The 21,015-nt window shown below is 39.9% G+C and overlaps 1 protein-coding gene across 5 annotated transcripts in view; it reads right to left on the reverse strand.

Moving 5' to 3' along the window:
- Positions 1–21,015, reverse strand: part of LOC125447673 (ryanodine receptor 1-like) — a 411,721-nt gene that overhangs the window by 175,519 nt on the left and 215,187 nt on the right. For all 5 annotated transcript variants that reach the window (XM_059641019.1, XM_059641018.1, XM_059641017.1 and 2 more), the window contains 9 exons: positions 19,813–19,921; positions 16,498–16,618; positions 15,561–15,730; positions 12,911–13,131; positions 11,858–11,948; positions 10,359–10,499; positions 8,644–8,807; positions 6,711–6,789; positions 92–181 (listed from right to left, as the gene is read on the reverse strand). In XM_059641019.1, coding sequence (XP_059497002.1) covers positions 92–181; positions 6,711–6,789; positions 8,644–8,807; positions 10,359–10,499; positions 11,858–11,948; positions 12,911–13,131; positions 15,561–15,730; positions 16,498–16,618; positions 19,813–19,921 — 1,186 coding nt within the window. The remainder of the gene's footprint in view (positions 1–91; positions 182–6,710; positions 6,790–8,643; positions 8,808–10,358; positions 10,500–11,857; positions 11,949–12,910; positions 13,132–15,560; positions 15,731–16,497; positions 16,619–19,812; positions 19,922–21,015) is intronic.

Consider the following 21,015-nt stretch of genomic DNA (forward strand, 5'->3'; position numbering starts at 1 on the left):
TTTAAAATTAAATATTGCACATGGTAGTGGGTATTAACCACAGGTACATTGATATATCATTTTACACAGACTCAAACACTTATGCTTATACCTTTTCAGAGAATGTTTTATATGGTCTTAACCATGGATGAGTCTGGGCTTCTTCATCAATAGTTTCACCATAAGTCCAGTTATTTTGTATCTGCAGTGAAAAATAAACTTCATGTAATACTGGATTTTAAAAATTACTGTAGAGTTTAAGACTTATTTATGTAGAGACACAATTTCCTTAGTAGTTTTAACTGACTTGAGAACAATGAGTAGTAATCATTATTTGTACTATTGAATTTGGATATCATTCTTTTGATCGCCTCTAAATTCCTAGCTTCACCAGAAGACAACAGAAGAAGTTTTAAGTCCTCAGGAAGCAAGTAAGATCAGACAGCATGTCTGCTTATAAAGGTCAGCAGGAGATGTGGTAGCTTTCATTTGGTGGTTCTCATTTTCATATAGCTGATCAGCTGTTCACCCGATTTGGGCAGTAACTGGAAACTGGCAACAGCAAGATCAAGAAAAGACAGTTGGCAGCAGGAATTCTTTTCTTCATTCTTTCGTAGGATTTCAGAATTGCTGGCAAGGTAAGCAATTGTTGTCTATGCCTCATTGTCTTGAACTGAATGACTTCTTCAGCAGTTTAAGAAGGGAATTAGAAGTTAACAGCATTGCTGCCTGGAGTTACATGTCGGCCAGATTGTGCAAGGACAGCAGATTTCCTTCCCTAAAGGATAGCAGAGAACAGTATGTTTCTTTATAAGTCAGTGACAATCTCGTAGTCACTATCAGTGAGATTATTGTTTAATATTCATATTTTATGAATTACATTTATATTCCACAATCTGTCATGGTGGGATCTGAATCCAAGTGAGATTCCCACTACACTATCTCAATCCTGATGAGGGGGGATGATCGGCAATCATGAGTACATGGTGGAGTGAGGCTTTGAAGTGGCTGAGAGATGTTTAGATATAGTAGAATTCAATCCAGTACAGCACTATCTTTCATTGTGAGGCCTCAACAAACACTCCTGCTTTTCAACATCCCAGCATAAAAGCTTTTTTTTGCTCATGTTCAGTGGCTGCACTAGCTTTCTGTTTCAATCAAAGGTTAACTGGCAGAATCAGGAACAGGTTAAAATCCAATTGGGATTGCATCTATTTTGTATTCATTTGTGGACATCATTAACAAAGGCAGTATTTGCCCATCCCTAATTTGTCCTTTTAGAAGGTGTTGGTGCTCCACCTTCTCGCACCTTTGCAATCCTATTGGTGCAGGTAAAACCACAGGAAGTTCGAGGATTTGCACTACAGAATTCCAAGATGCATTTATCAATGAGGCTTCAGCAGATGCCTGCCAAAGCCTTGTTTCCCAGCAGACTAGTGGCAAGGAGGTTACGTTGAACTTTAAAAGTTCAGCTTCAGCTGGAATTCTGCAACCCATTCTGGGTGCCGCACTTTGGTGTGAAGGCATTAGCAAAAATTGTTCCAGGGATAAAGTACTTCAGGAAGGAAGACAGTTTGGAGAAGTTAGGGCTGTCTTCCTTGGAGACAAAAAGTGCTGAAAGGCAATTTGATAAAGGTATTCAATATTATGAGAGGTCTGGACAGATCAGATGAAGAGAAACTGTTCTTACTTGTGGAAAGAGCAAAGATGAGAGGACACGGATTTAAAATATTGGGCAGAAGCAAGACAATACAAGAATTTCCTTGTCTACAGCTAGCGGTTAGGGTCTGAAATACGCTGCCTGATAGTGTGATGGGAGGCAGCTTCAACTAAACCTGTCAATAATGAATTAGACTGTAATCCGAAAAAGGAAGAATGTGAAGGGCTACAAGGAGAAGGTAGGAGAGTAGCATGAAGTAAATGATTCATTTCGCGAGCAAATACAGACGGAACGGATTGAGTACCTTCCTTCTGCACTGTGCTACTTAACAGTGAGTAATGAGAGATCCATGAGAAAATGGAAATGCAGTCTTTTAACTGCATTCTCATTCAAATTTTGCTCCAACCTCCTAACTAGTCTAGTAATCAAAACTAAATACAGGAATTAAGATATGCTCAAATACAATTTCTCTTTATGGAAGTTGCATGTAAATTAATAACTGGACTTTACTTCACCAATCACTTAACTCAATGGTATCATTTTAATGTAGTTGCCAGGATGAAGTGTGTTCAGGAGCTTGATTTTTGTGGCCTAGTTGAAACTGAATGGAAATAAGACAGAAGAAATTGCTGACAACCATGCTACTGGAAGGTCTTTCTCAGACTCCTGTTTCCATTCTCTCCTAATTTCCAAAAGGCAAGGGAGAGTTAGAGCAGGCCCCCTCTTTAGAAGCAGCTAATTAATGTCTTTGCAGATTCATTAGCAGCCTGTCTCTAGTAAGTTTCAATAATTTTCAGTGAGGTGGCCAAACAACAGCTGTCTAAATTGGTCCAGGTGCATGGAACCAAGCTCACACAGGTCGTAGAGATATACAGCATGGATACAGAACCTTCAGTCCAACTCATCCATGCCAACCAGATATCCAAAATTAATCCAGTCCTATATGTCACCATTTGGCCCATATCCCTCTAAACACATCCTATTCATGTACAGATCCAGATGCCTTTTAAATGTTGTCATTGTACCAGCCTCCACCACTTCCTCTGGCAGCTCATTCCATACACGCACCAGCCTCTGTGTGAAAAAGTTGCCCCTTAGGTCCCTTTTAAATCTCTCCCTTCTCAGCTTAAACCGATTCCCTCTAGATTTGGACTCCCCAACTCTGGGGCAAAGACCTTGGCTATTTACCCTATCCATATCCCTCATGATTTTAGAAACCTCTATAAAGTCATCCCTCAGCGTTCGACACTGCAGGGAAAATAGCCCCGGTCTATTCAGCTCCTCCCAATAGCTCAAACCCTCCCACCCTGGCAACATCCTTGTAAATATTTTCTGAACCCTTTCAAGTTTCACACCATTCGTCCTTTAGCAAGGAGACTAGAATTGCATGCAGTATTTCAACAGTGGCCTAACCAATGGCCTGTACATCCACAACAAGGCCTCCCTAATCCGATACTCAATGCCCTGACCAATAAAGGCAAGCATATCAAATGCCTTCTTCACTATCTTATCTACCTGTGACTCCACTTTCAAGGAACTATGAACCTGTACGCCAAGATCTCTTTGCTCAGCAATCCTCCCCAGGACACTACCATTAAGTGTACAAGTCCTGCCCTGATTTGCCCTTCCAAAATGTAGCACATCACATTTATCCAAAATTAAACCCTATCTGCCACTCCTTAGCCCACTGGCCCATCTGATCAAGGTCCCATTGTACTCGGAGGTAACCTTCTTTGCTGTCCACTTCATCTCCAAATTTGGTGTCATCTGCAAACTTACTAACCATGCCCACTACGTTCACATCCAAGTCATTTATAGAAATGATGAAAAACAGTGGAAACAGCATCGATGAGTGATAATGGGAACTGCAGATGCTGGAGAATCCAAGATAATAAAATGTGAGGCTGGACGAACACAGCAGGCCCAGCAGCATCTCAAGAGCACAAAAGCTGACATTTCGGGCCTAGACACTTCAACAGCATCGATCCTCGTGGCACACAGCTGGTCAAAGGCCTCTAGTCTGAAAAGCAACCCTCGACCACCACCCTCTGTCTTCAACCTTCAAGTCAGTTCTGTATCCAAATAGTTAGTTTTACCTCTACTTCATGTGTTCTAACCTTGCTAACCAGTCTATCACAAGGAACCTTGTTGAATGTCTTACTTAAGTCCATATAGAAACATCCACCGCTCTGCCCTTATCAATCCTCTTTGTTCCTTCTCCAAAAAACTCAAATCAAGTTTGACAGGGGCTATTTCCCATGCACAAAGCCATGTTGATAATCCCTGATCGGTCCTTGCCTTTCCAAATACATGTAAACTCTGTCCTTCAAGATTCCTTCTGATGTGCTCACCACTGATGAAAGACTCACCGGTCTATAGTTCCTGGCTTTTCCTTACCAATCTTCTTAAATAGTGAGACCATGTTAGCAACCTCCAGTCTTTCAGCACTTCACCTGTGGCTATCGATGATACAAATATTTCAGCAAGGGGCCCAGAAATCTCTTCCCTAGCTTCCCACAAGAGTTCTAGGGTACACCTGGGGATTTGTCTACCTTTGTGCATTTTAAGACACCCAGCATGTCCTTCTCTGTAATATGGGCATTTATTTCCCCACATTCTCTATCTTCCATGTCTTTCTTCCCAGTAGTTGCTGATGAAAAATAGTATCTCTCTGATTTCCTGCGTTTCCACACATAGGTGGCCTTGCTCTTCTTTAACGGTCCTATTCTCTCCCCAGTTACCTTTTTGTATTTGTAGAATTCCTTTAGATTCTCTTTAATCCTATTTGCCAAAGCTATACCATGTCCCCTTTTAGCCCTCCTGATTTCCGTTCTAAGTGTACTCATGTCACAGAATTGGGAAGAGTTTCATAAGGTACGCAAAAAATGCTTTCTGTAGCTAATGCTTCAATATAGGTGAGAGAAGAAGTCAGAATTCAGAATGTTGCCAGTACATGGGTCTTCAATCTTATGGCGTCATGTGGGCATTTGGCATTACTCAAGCTGAGTACAAAGAAAGAATTGTTGGAAACTAGCCCTGCACCTTCAGAAAACAAGGCATTTGGAGGTGAGCAATGGCAGTCTACATTCGTTGGGCACAGCACCACACCATCATGAGGGCAGACGTGGTGTATGGAGCAGACTCCATTCTGAGCTCAGGATTTACAGGTAGAGGCAAAAGGACTACAGGATGACTGAGAAAGAGTGCTAAAAGTGACTGCAACTTTCTCATCAGGTGGTCACAGACATCGGTACCCTAACTAGTGTCTATTTTTGTGGCATGTCATAGGTGGTTGCACATCAATGTACACCCAGGTGGCTAACTTTACCACTGTTGTCAACAAATCAATTTCACAACTTTTATGGTATTGTCAATTCACAGGGACAACCTAGAATTGTCAGGTGGTGTCCTGTAATACATGGAGGCAGAGGAAGATGTCAGTTAAAAGAGAGGTGCTATTGCTACATGACAAGTAGTCTCATCCTGGTACCCTCTAGGAACAGGATCTCCCTGTTCCGCTTCTAGACACCGAGTCTTTGGTTCCCAATTCCACCTTGGATGCCTGTGGTGTAACTGTAGGCTTTAACATAAACTCTCAACCCCTTGTCATGGCTGTCAGGACTGTTTGAAACTGCCTCAAGCCTAATTATGCATTCATTCCCTCCGAAAATCTGGGATTTAGTCAGGTTCTCCTGGGAAGATTTCTGACACAAAATGCTACTACTTTTTTCCTGTTTCCAACACAAAAAAATCATTCTAGGTCAGCCCAGGTGTAGGAATCCAGCAGATGACACACAAGACAATGATCATTGTATTCCTCCCAATGAAACATGTTAAACTCACTATAGGACCTGTACAATATTGCAACTGAATTATGCATTAACTCAAAAGTGCAACAATTTTTCTCACTTCCCAGTTATATTCCATGCACAATTATAATTTGATACATGCAATCGGTAACAGGGGACATCAGAGAGCCTTTCTGAGGAATTCCCTAATGTGCTAATGGTTACAGCATGAATTTTTATTTTGGCACAAAACCATCATGTTTATTCTATTTTAGTTTAGGGCTAAATATCTGTGGATCAAATTTAGTTTCAATATCTGTGTTAATTTATTCAATTGATATGTGGGAGTCTAACCTGGGGCAAGAATATCACCTCATCCATTTTCAAACATCATGATGAGTAGGTGTATGAAAGACTATTTGTTCTAAAAAAATCTTGCTCATTATCAAACACTTTAAAACCTGTTCGAGGTATTTTGGCCTCCTGGAGTGCATGCACCTTAAGTGAATGTATGTCCCTTCAGAAACACCTCGGGTCTTTCTGCTTCTGCGTAAGTCTATTACTTCTGCAGGGCAATTATGATTGAAAATAACAGCCTGGCAATTTGGTCATTGTTATCCGCTGGAGAAGAGAGAAGAACAGTATAGACATTGTACAAGCTCTTTGATGCTGTGACTCACACATAAAGAACAATGATTTCTCCCTTGACTTAACTCTTGCATAAGGCAGACCTCAAGGAGCAAATTAGAATTCGAAGGAACTTTGATCTGCATTGTACTTATTGCTGTGCATGCCTTGAAAGAATTAGAAGAAAGTCTGAATTATAAGCATCAATCAAAAGATTGGAAGAAAAATTAAGACTGCTCTATAATGCTCTGATTTCAACATAGTGAAATCAGGCCATTCGAAGGGCATACATTCCCAGAAAAACTTGTGATTTTGGCAAACGGCAATCATGGCAGACTATGCATTCTAAGCGCAAGACATATGAGCACTTTCTGGGAAGCAAGTTTTTTTTAGCCTTTTCTTTCAAATTGCTGTTAAGTGAAAATCAGACTTACACTGGATGTAAAGTTGTACAGTTAGGTTTTGCCATTAAAGGTAAATTTGCTAAAGGCAGGTAGCCAAACAAAGGGATTTAACAATGTTACAATAAAATTCATCTAACTCTTACTCTGCATGGATTAAAGATTTTACAGTTCAAAAATCTGGTTGAAGATCTTTAGCGCAGTGAAAGACAGTATATTTAAATGAAAAAACTGAAAGCAGTAGAAATATCATACCTTCTCAAAAGCCCATTTATCGTGTGTGTACTCCGCATACTTGTTGATAATAGGGTCCAGCTTTTCAGGAATTATGACACTGTAAAATTAATCAAATATCAAATAGTTTGACTCACAAAAAAAAGTTTTGGAAGATTAGTTGGTTCTCTAACTCTGTAAAACATCTCTATCTGTACTGATGGTCAAACCTGATTTTGCTATCTTCACAGATTCATTCGAGGTTTGATTCTGGTATCCCTGATATAAGAAGGATATTGTGAAACTTGAAAGGGTTCAGAAAAGATTTACTGGGTTGTTTTTGGGATTGGAAGGTATGAGCTATTAGGGAGAAGCTGAAAAGGCTAGGGCTGTTTTCCCTGGAGTGTTGGAGTCTGAGGGGTGCCCATGTACAGGTCTATAAAATCATGACAGGCTTGGATAGGGTGAACTGCCAACGTCTTTTTACAAAGATAAGGGAGTCCAAAACTAGAGGGCATAGGTTTAAGGTGAGAGGGGAAAGATTTAAAATGGACCTGAGGGGAAACTTTTTCCACACGTGGTAGTGCGTTTATGGAATGAAGTGCCCAGAGGAAGTGGTGCAGATGAGTGCAATTACAATATCTAAAAATGCATCTGGATGGGTACATGGATAAGAAAGGTTCAGAGGAACATGGGCTAAATGCTGGCAAATTGGACTAGATGAGTTTAGGATATCTGGTTGGTGTGGATGAGTTGGACTGAAGGGTTGTTTCCATGATGTATGCCTGGTTACCTCTGTATGACTATGAGTATTTCCTTGAATTCCTTTATACCTATTCTGTAGATCCTTTTGATACCAGGCATCCTCCTACCTCTATCCTTCAGAGGAAGTACGTTTTCAAGGTACTAATTGCTTGTTTGCTGCCTTGTATTCAGCTTGTCAAATTTGCTGATGTTAATTTATTCAATCATCTTTTTGCACTTTCATTTTCAAATAAAAAGAATTAACAGATTTCTACCCCTACTGACGAGCTGATGGTTAATACTGTTGGGCTTTTTCTGGTAAAAGTTCCACAACTCCTGTTTTACCTGGTAGCATCTTTGCTCCCCATCCTTTCTTATTTCTAGAAATATCGGTATGTTATTCATCTACCAGCCAATATCACTAAATCAGAATGCTTGTTTAGTATTGCATTGTTGTATGTGACATGTGCCATAGGTAAATTAGCTTTCACATTTTCCTACATGTTACAAGAGCGAGACAGAAGCAAGAGAAGCGACAGAACAAGAGAGCAAGAGCAAAGCGAAATAGCAAGAGCAAAGCGAAATAAGAGAGACGCGAGAGAACAGCAAGAGTGAAAGAGAAGCCAGAAAGTGAAAGAGAAGCCAGAGACTGCGAGAAAGAAGCCAGAGAGAGAGACAGAGACAGAGACAGTTAACACACTTCATCCCCAGTACTGAATGTCTCGACATACTGAGGTTGGAAATGGATCCAGCCTGCACAACCAGATTTCTTTCTGTTGGGAAAGTAAACAAGGCAAACAGAAAATGACTTCTGAAAGGAAGACAAATGATCTTAAACAAAGTCGGAGAACACAGACTGTTATTCATTAATAACTCTTCTTTCTCATCAGGCATCATGGCACTAGTGGTCATGGACGTTGTTGGATTGTCCATCATTAGGCTTGGCCAAGTACTGAAGTAATTTTCTGCTGTGTTTTACAGGATGGCTGATCAGAAAAAAAAAACTCTCCGATCTGCCATCAGTCCTGTTTGTGAGCAAACACTGTATATTCAACAAGTGGGATTTGAACCAGGAGATAGTAGTGCTAACCACTGCGCCACAAGACCTAAATTAATTAGACACCTATTTTTATATGATGCGAAACACAGATTAAAATCAAAGGCGTCACAAAAACTAGCAGTTCACCAAGATCAAAAATTCAGCTCAGAAAAATGTTAAAACAATTCATACTTCATTGTGTCAACGGGTTTAGGGTCAAAGTTGCCTTCTGCATCCACTGAAGCTTTTTTCTCGACCTTGGAGGAATAACTGGCATCAACATAATCTGGTGGCAGTGCACCAGCTATTGCACACAGACACTGCATCACGGCCTTGAATAAATCAGCATCATATTTCTGCAAAACACAGGAAATCTCATTAAATCTATATTTCTACCTTATGTTTACTCAAGCAATAAATTCCTCAAATAGAAACAAAAAAGACTTGCATTTAATTAGATTCAGATTATATTATACTTATATGTAACTCTTTTCAAGACCACTGGACACTTCAAACACTTAGCAGATAATTTTTTGTAACAGGCATTTTTTTTTGCAATTTACTCATCATTGTTAGATAGGAATCATGGCAACTAATTTGCTCTCATAAAACTCCCATAAAACAGCACTGCAATCATGCCTTTTTTAAGGATAGTGATTGAGGGATAAATTTTGGCCAGGATGTTGAGGAGAACATCCCTATTTGCCTTCAAAATTAGTGATGTAGGATCTTGTATATCCACTCAAAGAGAGAGATGGAGTCTCGATTTAACATCAATGCTCCCTTAGTACTGCACTTGTTTGTCAGTCATGAGTTTTATGCATAATCCCTTGAAACAGGAACCATGTGATTCAGACGTGACTATGTTATGACCACCTGACTCATGGCTGCTTATACAAGTCACGTAACTGATTCCTGATTTAATTCCAGATTTTATTAATTGAATTTAAATTTGACCAGCTGCCAGAGGTATTTGGATCTTTGTTCCCCTCGATAATATTCTGGCTTTCTAGTCTAGTAGTATTACCAGTACGCCACCTCCCCATTTAGCTCTTTTCAATCCATAGCCTACTGAATGATCTGATTCCGCTAAAACAATGAATGAGGCTTTGGCATTCAAACTGAAATCTGAGGAACAGAGTGTTTTGCTCCTTGAAAGTTGCCACCCAGGTTGACAGGGCTGTTAAGAAGGCATACAGTGTTTTAGCTTTTATTAATAGAGGGATCGAGTTCCAGAACCAAAAGGTTATGCTGCAGCTGTACAAAACTCTGGTGCGGCCACACTTGGAGTATTCTGTACAGTTCTGGTCACCGCATTTTAAGAAGGATGTGGAAGCTTTGGAAAGGGTGCAGAGGAGATTTACTAGGATGTTGCCTGGTATGGAGGGAAGGTCTTACGAGGAAAGGCTGAGGGACTTGAGGCTATTTTCATTAGAGAGAAGAAGGTTGAGAGGTGACTTAATTGAGACATAGAAGATAATCAGAGGGTTAGATAGGGGGATAGGGAGAGCCTTTTTCCTAGGATGGTGACAGTGAGCACGAGGGGGCATAGCTTTAAATTGAGGGGTGAAAGATATAGGACAGATGTCAGAGGTAGTTTCTTTACTCAGAGTAGTAAGGGAATGGAACGCTTTGCCTGCAACAGTAGTAGATTCGCCAACTTTAAGTTGTCATTGGACAAGCAAATGGATGTACATGGAATAGTGTAGGTTAGATGGGCTTCAGATTGGTATGGCAGGTCAGCACAACATCGAGGGCCGAAGGGCCTGTACTGTGCTGTAACGTTCTATGTTCTATCACATTTTTCATTCTCACGTACAAACATTTTATCCTTGGTTTAAATATCTGTATGGATATTTCAACCTTTTATATTAAGATTTTGGAATGTATTGGACTTCCCAGTATACCTTCTGTGAAACTGACTCAAAGATTCCCCAGAACAGTTTACGAGTTAGATGGAGCTCTTCCTCAGACGTCACACCATAATTCGCCCATCCGGATGGAAGACAGTAGTACTTCCAACATCTGTCGTAATGATTTGTTAGCAACTAGATTGGGATAAACACAAGATAGTCTTTACTTACCAAAATGAACAGACAATTGCCATTAATTACAGGCAACGGTAATGAATTACAGTTGAGCTATACAATGGCTGCTAAAATTTTCAGCTGGAGGATCTCTTTACAAACTAGCAATCATGAGCCTCCAACAAAATTTTAATAGTCTGAAATAACTGTCTACTGTAAAGTATGCTAAAATAAAGTTCTCAAAGATAACAGGAAGAGATGAAGGAGTGCATATCTTTTCCTCAGTGTGGATTTGATCTATCCTTGGCAGAAATACTATGGGAACAAGAGCCCAGGAACTGGAGCACATGGGTAAAATGGTAAGGGAGCACAGGGTCAGAAGGTGTCCTGTGAAGCACAGCAGGCATCGCAGGGGCATGCGGAGAGCACAGCACAGATAAACCAGAAGCCCACAGACAGCATGAGAGGTAGTGCTGTGGCATCCTGATATCAGGAACAGGAGCAAAAACAGATCCCTAAAGAGAAAAGGAAAGGCCTGAAGCTGATAAGCAGAGTATATCTCAAGCCATCATTCACTCACTTACTTTTGACCATAACTCCTGGGGTGGTTGTAACAGGGCTGTCCCGACATTACAGATGCCTTAGAAGGTGTCTGCAGGCATCTAGGGGTTTGTGGGCTCCAGTTTGAGAACCTATATGTAAATCTCCACAGATATGAGAACCCAGTGTTCGAGACAGATCAGAAATCTATTTCATAAGACCGTTTTCACAAAAAGATTAATTAAAGTTTAAGTGTTTTACTTTAGTTAGTAATGCCTCATTCCATTTCTGCCTCCCTACAGATTTGTGATATCTGCAGAGAGGAAACAGAATTGTACATCACGCATGGAGCCATTTTCTATGCGAGTGATAACACTACACCTACTCAGCATATAAAAATGTCAATTATTGCAGGAGCTGTTTTCGTCTAACAGGTAATTAATTATCTAGCTTTGTGCTTTGATGTAGGGAACCTTGCTGTTTATGCTTTTACAGAAATTAATGGTTGGTAAATCAGGCACAACAATGCCTTAAATTTCGACAGGTTCTCCTAGCAGATAAGGCTCCCCACCAGGACCACAAGGTCATAAAATTATTGTTAGATGCTAAACATCTGCTATAAAATCTGTACTCCTTCTTACCTGGCATATAGCTAACAAACAAGCAAATCTATACAGAGACAGAACTTATAGGACTTACCTGTATTATTAAAGAAAAACAGCCATTTTCTATCAACCAAATTTTAAATGATATTTTAATAAATCAAATTCTGAATTTGCCAACACATCTCCATTAGCATATTCACTAAAATCAGACACATTATACAAGTGCAATCTAACCTTTAATGGCATCCTGGCATATTCATTTAATATTGGAACATCAAACACCAGTCGACGGAGTAAGTGTTGCAGCATTGACGGGCGGAGATAGCTATGACAACAGGAGAAAACTGTCAGCTTTAACTGGACAGGTACTTCTACAAAAGATGGGCTAGAACAGTCAAAAAGCTTGGTCATTGTGGTCTATGCGAGTTGCTAGAATTTACAAGTTGCTAGAATTTACAAATCAGCTAAGCATACAATTTTATTGAACCATTTCTTCAAAGCATTGAAGGTATTCACTGGTGCCCAGCTAGGAAATACAGTAATAGATGACCAATATGGTGGGGAAGAAGTTTCTCTCCCACTCAGGACACATTAGAAATAGCAGTAGACCACTTTCCTTTACAGATTGAGGGTGGACGTTTAATACAACATAATACCATTTCAGACCACAAAGTGGGTTGAATGAACAGCATACATGGAATAACCAAGCAATTTTTAAAACATTCACAGGATGTGGGTGTCACTGGCCAGGTCAGCAGTTATTGTCCATCCCTAATTGCTCAGAGGGCAGTTAAGAGTCAACCACATTGCTGTGGAGTCACATGTAGGCCAGACCAGGTAAGGAGACTAGTTTCCTTCCCGAAAGGGCATTAGTGAACCAGATAGGTTCTTCCTGACAATCAACAATGGTTTCATGGTCATCAATAGACTCTTAGTTCCAGATTATTACTGAATTCAAATTTCACCATCTGCTGTGGCAGCGTTCAAACCCAGATCCCCAGAACGTTACCTAAGTCTTTATTTTAATAATCTCGTGATAATACTACCAGGCCATTGTCTATACCTAAAACACATGTGTTTAAATTAGATGACATTGTAAAATGCTGCTCACTACACTGGCTCATGGTAGATTTTGTATTTGGTGACCTGCAAATTGTGACTAGAAACTGGAGGGGATATGAATGATTCAGTTTTAGGGGAAATCTGTGCCTGGATCCCAAACTGTACCCAAAGTGAAAACTCTACCCGTTTACTGTTTTTATATGGATTTCACAATGGCACACTTACCTGCACAATGCCATGAGGCACGCTTCAATCACATCCCTCTGTGCCTTAGTTAGGGAACGGCCCCTGGACAGTCGGTAAATGGTGTGCAGCATGGAATCAATCATAATGGCTCGATGCTCCGTTCCAGCAAACAGTGGTGCACATTTAGTTATCAGAGGGAGGACTGCAGTACAGAGGTAGCGATTCAAAGCGAGCGCCATCTCAGTGGTACTGAAAGCAACCTGAGAAAGGAATTGGAGAAAGGTATCATGTATATTTTATAGAAATCAAACTCCTTGGTGTATACAGCGGGATCATGGCAAGTGTGATTTGTTGGCCGATTAACACGATTCACAGCTCAAAATGTAAATATCATCCTGACCTAACCGAAACATACAATCCAACCAAAAAGATGGGAAGAGATAGATCCAGGTAGTCCACCAAGCCTCTCAGCCTCATGACGCATGGACCTTCCTACTCAGCACCACGATACACTGTCCAGGGAGGGCCTCAAACGGCAGAAAAAAAATGCCTAGGTGTAAACAAAACAAAAAAAAACCCAGAAAATTCCTCTACTACCTCCTGAGGCAACTGAAATCAGTCGAGGACATTGCACTAACTCTAACCATGATGCTTTAATTGTCAAACTACTTACGTTATGTACTCAAGTAATGGATGATCATGTTTAGAAATCAACTTTCAACTTTCAGCCCAAAATTCCTTAGTTTTTATATATTGCTTTCATAAGACATCCCTGACTTTTGGTCCACAAATCCTTCGTTTTTCTTATACTTTATGTTGGCTTTGGGAGGAGGGCTGGTAGAACCAGTTCAGTGAATCTTTTTCACAATTGTTCTTGTATCATTTACATGTCAGAAATATAGGTAGGTAAGTTTGGGACAGCTGGTCACTGCTGAATTCAATCATAGCCATCAATGTCAGTGTCAACAGTTCCAAAAACCAGGAATGATTTCAATCCTCAAAGTAATTTCTGATGAAGAAACACCAGACTTGAAATGTTAACTCTACTTTCTTCCCACAGATGCTATCAGACCTGCTAAGTTTTGCCAGTAAGTTCTGTTTTTGTTTCTGACCTCTAGCAGCTGCAGTTCTTTGTTTTACTTCAAAGGGGATATTTGTATCAAAAAGGTGACCCCTTACTTTTTGGAAAAAGGTGTTCTCAAGAATTTATCTTACATACGAGTCTATGTGGTAATGTTTTTGTGATTAGAACTCTGGCCCAAATAAGAGCTCTTTTTGAAGGCTTGCAGTGAGTCAGCACACACACACACACACACACACACACACACACAGGCCCCGTGGACATCAGAAGTTAAGAGACACATATTAAAAAACTTCGAAAGATTCTAACATTTGGAAGCTCTGTCTGATTACCCTGGAAATCATGAGAGATCTAGACCATAATAATCTACTGATGCATTTGGAAGATCAAATTCAAGGGCGAACTATGCAGTAAATGGAAAAGTCCTAGGGAAAATTGATGAACAGAGAGATCTGGGTGTTCAGGTCCATTGTTCCTGAAGGTGACAACGCAGGTCAATAGGGTGGTCAAGAAGGCGTATGGCCTACTTTCCTTCATTGGGCGGGGTATTGAGTACAAGAGTTGGCAGGTCACGTTGCAGTTATATAGGACTTTAGTTCGGCCACATTTGGAGTACTGTGTACAGTTCTGGTCGCCACATTACCAAAAGGATGTGGATGCTTTGGAGAGGGTGCAGAGGAGGTTCGCCAAGATATTGCCTGGTATGGAGGGTGCTAGCTATGAAGAGAGGTTGAATAGATTAGGATTATTTTCATTAGAAAGACGGAGATTGAGGGGGGACCTGATTGAGATCTACAAAATCATGAGGGGTACAGACAGGGTGGATAGCAAAAAGCTTTTTCCCAGAGTGGGGGACTCAATTACTCGGGGTCATGAGTTCAAAGTGAGAGGTGGAAAGTTTAAGGGAGATATGCGAGGAAAGTTCTTTACACAGAGGGTGGTGGGTGCGCTGCCAGCGGAGGTGGTAGACACAGACACGTTAGCGTCTTTTAAGATATATTTGGACAGGTACATGGATGGGCAGGGAGCAAATGGACACAGACCCTTAGAAAATAGATGACAGGTTAGACAGAGCATCTTGATCGGCGCAGGCTTGGAGGGCCGAAGGGCCTGTTCCTGTGCTGTAGGTTTCTTTGTTCTTTATATTACATAATTCTATGAAAAACTTCCAGCAACAACTGTATCATTCTATTAAAATAAAAACAAAGTGCTGCAGAAACTCAACAGGTCTGACAGCATTTTTGGAGAGAGAAACAGAGTTAACGTGCCAACTCCAAGTTAACTATTCTCTTTCCACAGATGCTGTCAGATCTACTGAGTTTCTGCAGCACTTTGTTTATATTTCAGATTTCAGCAACCAGTTTCTTGATTTTATTTAAAATATTCTGACTTTCAACAAACCATCCACCGTCTTATTTAGCTGTAATAAACTTTTCATATGGATTTGCACTAGTGCAAGTGTTAAAACATTTTTGTTCCAAAATGAAAATAAGTTGCATAACTGAATGTGACAGTTATATGATACATTCACCTGGAACCACAGTTTGACTTGAGCATAATTTTTAGTAACTTTCTTAAAAAATAAGACCTTAAAATTATATTACTTACAGTATCCAAGGATGCAGCAGCTCTCATATCAGGTAAGAAGCCAACCTCCAGTACATGAAGGAGAAAATCCTGATTTTCTATCCCATAGACTCGATCCAGGAACAGCACCATGGGAGCCTTATGATCAGGAACAAAGCTGGCTGACATTTTAGGTTCAACAAGGTTACCATCTGGAAATTACAAACAATAAAATGAAGTGAATAATCAAGAACAGAGGCTCAGTCAGTAAGAGGACAGCTCCATCCTCTATAATAATAAAAAAAATTATGCTTTACACCATTTTCATGTAACGTTAGATTTGTACTGAGTCTAAAAAGAATCGTGTTGTTATATTTTGAAAAGAACTCTTATCAAGTATAGTTCTTCAGTCTCCAGGATAAGCAACTCATCTCCACTGGTGTTATTGTATTTGATCAGAAGAAGGCAGGTTTGTAAGTAAAATTGACAGAAAACAGTTTGTCCTTCACAACAGCTACAACCACTATGGTGCAAGGGAGGTGGAAATGGTGGGGAAGTGGCTGGTAACATGTCAAAAGGAAATCTCTGGGCTTGTCCTTGTGGACCATTTCTCCAGCCAGTGAATGGTCTGGAATCCACAACCTTATTCATCTAGGGTGACCACACTGCCAGCATAGTGACTGGACCATACGCAAAAAAACTTGAGGCTTCTTTGCAGAAAAGTTAGCATGTACAAAACACGTCTCATGGATGACAGACTGTTTTCAGCTCAGAGACTTTTCAGACTAGAATATATCCTGTTGGCTGTTAATTCATTTCTTCAGTTTGCTTATCACGTCAAAAAACTGCCTTGAGCACTGCAGTTTTCCAATAGTACCAGACATATGTATCGCCCATTCTGCTACAATATGATTGGGACATGCAATCTAGATCATAGCTAAGACTTCTGTTAGCACCAGTGTTGGCTATTTAACTTTACCTTTCCCAAAAGCAGGTATTTGTAGAGGCAAACTAATAACACCAACCAAATCTTCAATAGGAACCAGGGATCGCAGGATTGCTCGGATTCGCAATGCTTCACCTTTTCCAGCCTGGATCAGCTGTTGCAAGAATAAGATAAACAATAGTTGTACAAATTGGTTTTCTATATGATGCAATGCTGCACAGGAAGCCAGCATCTAAGAATATGCATTAAATTAATGTTGTTTATTTGAACTAAAATGTTGATTTCACTCATTTTTTGAAAAATCCTTCTTTATGTTATTATGTCACAAGCGATATTTGATACCATCTTATGTCATGACAACCCTGCAATATTTATGGTCAGATTAAACTTTTGGTTCAGACACAAAATTTTTTTGGAAACAAAGTGTGCAAGTCATGCCTCAAAGATAATGTAACTTCTAAGAATGGAACTCACTTACAGCCAAAAGATTCCCTGTGTAACTGCTGGAATGTCACAGCTTGTAGAGAACTAAGGGCACTTCAAAGAAGAAACTACAAAGAGCGGATTTGAAAAGGAATCTAATTATCTCCCCTCAGCAGGAAATCATATTCAGTGTATTATATTGCAGTCTGTGGATATGAATTTAAAGATATGCTCATATTTTACTTTTCTAGGAACATATAAAAACAGGGATTAAAAACCAATGCACCCAATGCATGTGCGTGTTAGTACCCCGACATGTTAGGATGTGCATTAGTATCCTGTGAGGTTTAAAGCTTGAAAATAGCATCCCTGCACTGCACTTATGAAGGAAAAGGTACCTTTTCTTGCGAGGAGTGCTGTAGGCCAGCTACAACTGAAAGGAAATAAAGAAGTCCACCCAACCTGAAAAGCCAAGAATCTCGAAATCAACCAGTCAACGTATCAATTCTACCACTGTCGCTCAATATAATATTGTGGCTGTTATATTATGTACTATGACGTGGAGGTGCTATGTTGGACTAATGAAGGGGCTATGCTCCAAAAAATTGTGATTTCAAATAAACCTGTTGGACTCTAATCTGGTGTCGTGTGACTGCTGACTCTTATCTACTATTCACCGAATCACGAGATTGATGTTTTTAAAAAAAATCTTTTTGGACTTACCTCTCATTTCTAATCGGATGGGTGCTATGCTATTAAGTCAAGAAAGACTGGTTAAATTGGGTCCTTTCAGAACATAAGCCCATCTGGGAGAAAGGTGTCCACCACAAAAGGAATGCGTTTTAATTAATCTACTTGTGGCTAACCGGAAGTGCAGGTAAATAAAGTAGTGCCAGTTAATCCCTCTTGACTCAGGAGAATAACAGTTTGGTGTATCTCATTCAGAACCCATAAGAACTTAGGATACTTCATCCAGGGATTGGTTGTAACATTAGCCAAAAGTTTTAAAAAATATATATATATTAATTTTGATATTTCTTAATAAGTCAACAGTGTAGCTGAACTAATATTAATATGAGCATTTACTCTTTCACTATATTATGTGTCTCAAATTTACCAAGATAGTAAAATTGCATGGTCTACCAATCGGCTCCACTGTTTTCATGTGTAGTTTAAAGGAGAAACAGCAGCTTGTTTTCTTTAGTAAAACAGTAATATCCTAAAAGATATAACAGCAGCTTGCATGAAGTTAGGAAACCTTAAAAGCATGTGTAGAAAGGCACTTTTACTCTTAAGTAACGTCAGAAATTCTGAGTTTTATGAAAAATGATGAGTTGCTATATGTCAAACGTTTCATTATAACATAAGCCCAGATTTTCATTGGAATTGACAGCCGCCAAGATGCATCAAGAAGTTCCTGAGAATCAGAGGTCCTGCCTCATTTCTGATTTTCGCAGAAGGTGGGTCTGTAGATGTCACAGGTTCAGGAAGCAGCAGACCATTCAAATGCCAGCTTCCTGCATTTGAATCATATTTTGGTTTCCAAATTATCTGTAATCCAGAGGCAAAAGAGCAGGTCTGTCTCAGTGAATTTTTTTTGGATGGCCAGGATACCATTTTTGAGAGGCAAGGAATTCCTGTAGATATGATCCCAGGATGCAGGGGGGAGGAGAATCAGGTAGGTTTTAGTTTGCAAAGTGATAGAAGTGTTTGCCTAAAAGGTGCATAGGGCATATCAAAACTGTCATAGAACTTACAGTAGAAACATTTGTTTTCATAAGCGATTAGTTGACAGAATTTCAGTGGATTTAATATTTTTGAATGAATGAGTTTCTTTTTTAAGTAGTCATGTAATCAAACGACAAATAATCATGCCAGCATAGCCTGAGGTTTGCCCATAGTAGATAACAGTCATATCTGCTGCAATGCGTATATCTTCAACGTGAATTGGGTTTAACACAATTGATGAAGAATTTAGACCATTATTTGTAGAACACAAAAATTTTCCTCACCTGTATTGGCCATAACACGATTCCAGGCCCATTGCTATTGCGCTATTTTCTTAAAACACAAGATCGCAAGAACAGAACTACCACGTTATATCAGAAGTGACTGTACTAGGCAAATTGATAAAGGGTAGGGGTGGGGGTGGCATGAAACAGAGAAAAGTATGGGAGCAAGGATTTGCATTAAGATGGCACAAGGGGTTATAAAGGGCCAGGGTATAGTGTACAAGGCTACAAGTTGGTATGGGGGTTTGAGAGGCCATGGCAAGATGGTGAAATGGGAAAAGGGGGGTATATTGAGAATGAGGGGTCATGAAGGGTCAGTAGGTAGAGGTTGGCATGGGTTGGGGAAGAGTGAATTAGAAGAGTGAAGGCTTGCTTTAACTTTTTAAAATTAATCTTCCATGCAGTACTGGTACAGAAAGGCTGCATTTGCTTCGCCAAACATAGATTCCGCATTGGCACAGACACACTCAGGGATAAGTAAATTTGGATGTAGATAATGTATAATATAATATTAGTAATAATTCAGTCAATTGTCTATTCAGGCAGTTAGTCTAAGTCAGCTTTGAATATACAATGATCCAGCCTCCACTGCTCTTGGAGAACAGAATTCCATAGACAAACAACATTCTGAGAGAAAAGAAATTCTCCTGAACTTGGTCTTAAATGTGAAATTTCTTATTTTTAAACTGTGCCTCTTAATCCTCTCCAAAAGGGGAAACAACTTTGCCACATCCACCACGTTAATATTGCTCAGGAGCCTGAGTGTGAAATATTATCCCTTTCAAAGTACACTCTGAGCTATGACAGATGTTTGCAAAATGTTTATAAAAAACAGATTTGGAACATAACAATCACACCATGCTCGTAGTAGCTCAGTAGTTGATGCATTCATCTACATTGGGTGATCACTTACATGCATCTCTGGAGCACATCGGCCCAACAGGTCAATCAGTGCAGAGTAGAAAGACATGATGGCATTACCCAGATGGACACGATTCTCTTCATGGACCTCTTCACTAAACCTACAAGAGATTAAACAAAAAAATCATGATCTACAATAGAATTATTTAATCACAATTTTGCTTTGCTCACCTATAGGATTTACTGTATCACAAAGCTGATGTCACATCCATATTGCTATCCCTGATTCAGCAACATTAACATTACTCTTTGCTGGATTGTTTCACAGTCAGGCTGATTGTCAAGGAGGATAAATTGTGTTTGATATGAAATGGCAGTAACTTTTTTTTAAAAAGCAAATCTCATCAGATATCTGGTTGAACTGAATATAATGCAAGTGAAATTAGACTTGAGCAGTAGTGCAAAACAGATGTTTGCAAATTGTTTTAGTCTGCTCTAACATCTAACAGGTCAATTTCACTCTGAATGACACTACAACTATCATGTCTCCGAACAATTCCATACGCCATTCCCATTTCTTTGTGCTCAAAACCATGAAGGGAAGATGGTAGTGGTGGGAACAAGTAATCCAGACCCCAGGCCAATGCTTTGGGGATATGGGTTCAAATTCCACCAGGGCAGCAGATGTAATTTTAAATATCTGGAATTGACAGCTTCTGCTAGTAATGGTGATCATGAAACTGCCATTGGATGTCATTTTAAAAAAAACCTCAACGGTTAACAAATGCTCTTTATGGAAGGAAATCCGCTGTCCTTAATTGATCTGATTACAAACATACAGGAATGTGGTTGACCTTTAACTGCTGTCAAATACAATTAGGGATGGGCACCAAATGCTGGGCATTTCTCAGCAAAGAATCAGGCCAGAGGTGGGAGGGAAAGAGCAACAGAGGGGTCATTGGGGGTACATCCCAAATTTTGGGTTGCCTTTCAATTGCACAGTTGAAGTGAGTTACTCCTGCACAATATGTTCCACATAGGCAGTCATCAATGCATGAACAAGCAATTAGTCTGTGACATCAACCAGAACTGGCATTTTTTATGGTCTAAACAGGAAAGCATAGTGCTGCAGATAGATGACATAGTCCTTTATGACACAGAAGGAGCCCATTCAACCATTCATCTTATGCCGGTCATCCATGGAGTGCTCCAGTCAATCACACGCCTCAACTCAATCCCTGCAGCCATCTAATTA

The sequence above is a fragment of the Stegostoma tigrinum genome, chromosome 39 (assembly GCF_030684315.1).
Source record: "Stegostoma tigrinum isolate sSteTig4 chromosome 39, sSteTig4.hap1, whole genome shotgun sequence".
NCBI classification, from domain to species: Eukaryota; Metazoa; Chordata; class Chondrichthyes; order Orectolobiformes; family Stegostomatidae; genus Stegostoma; species Stegostoma tigrinum.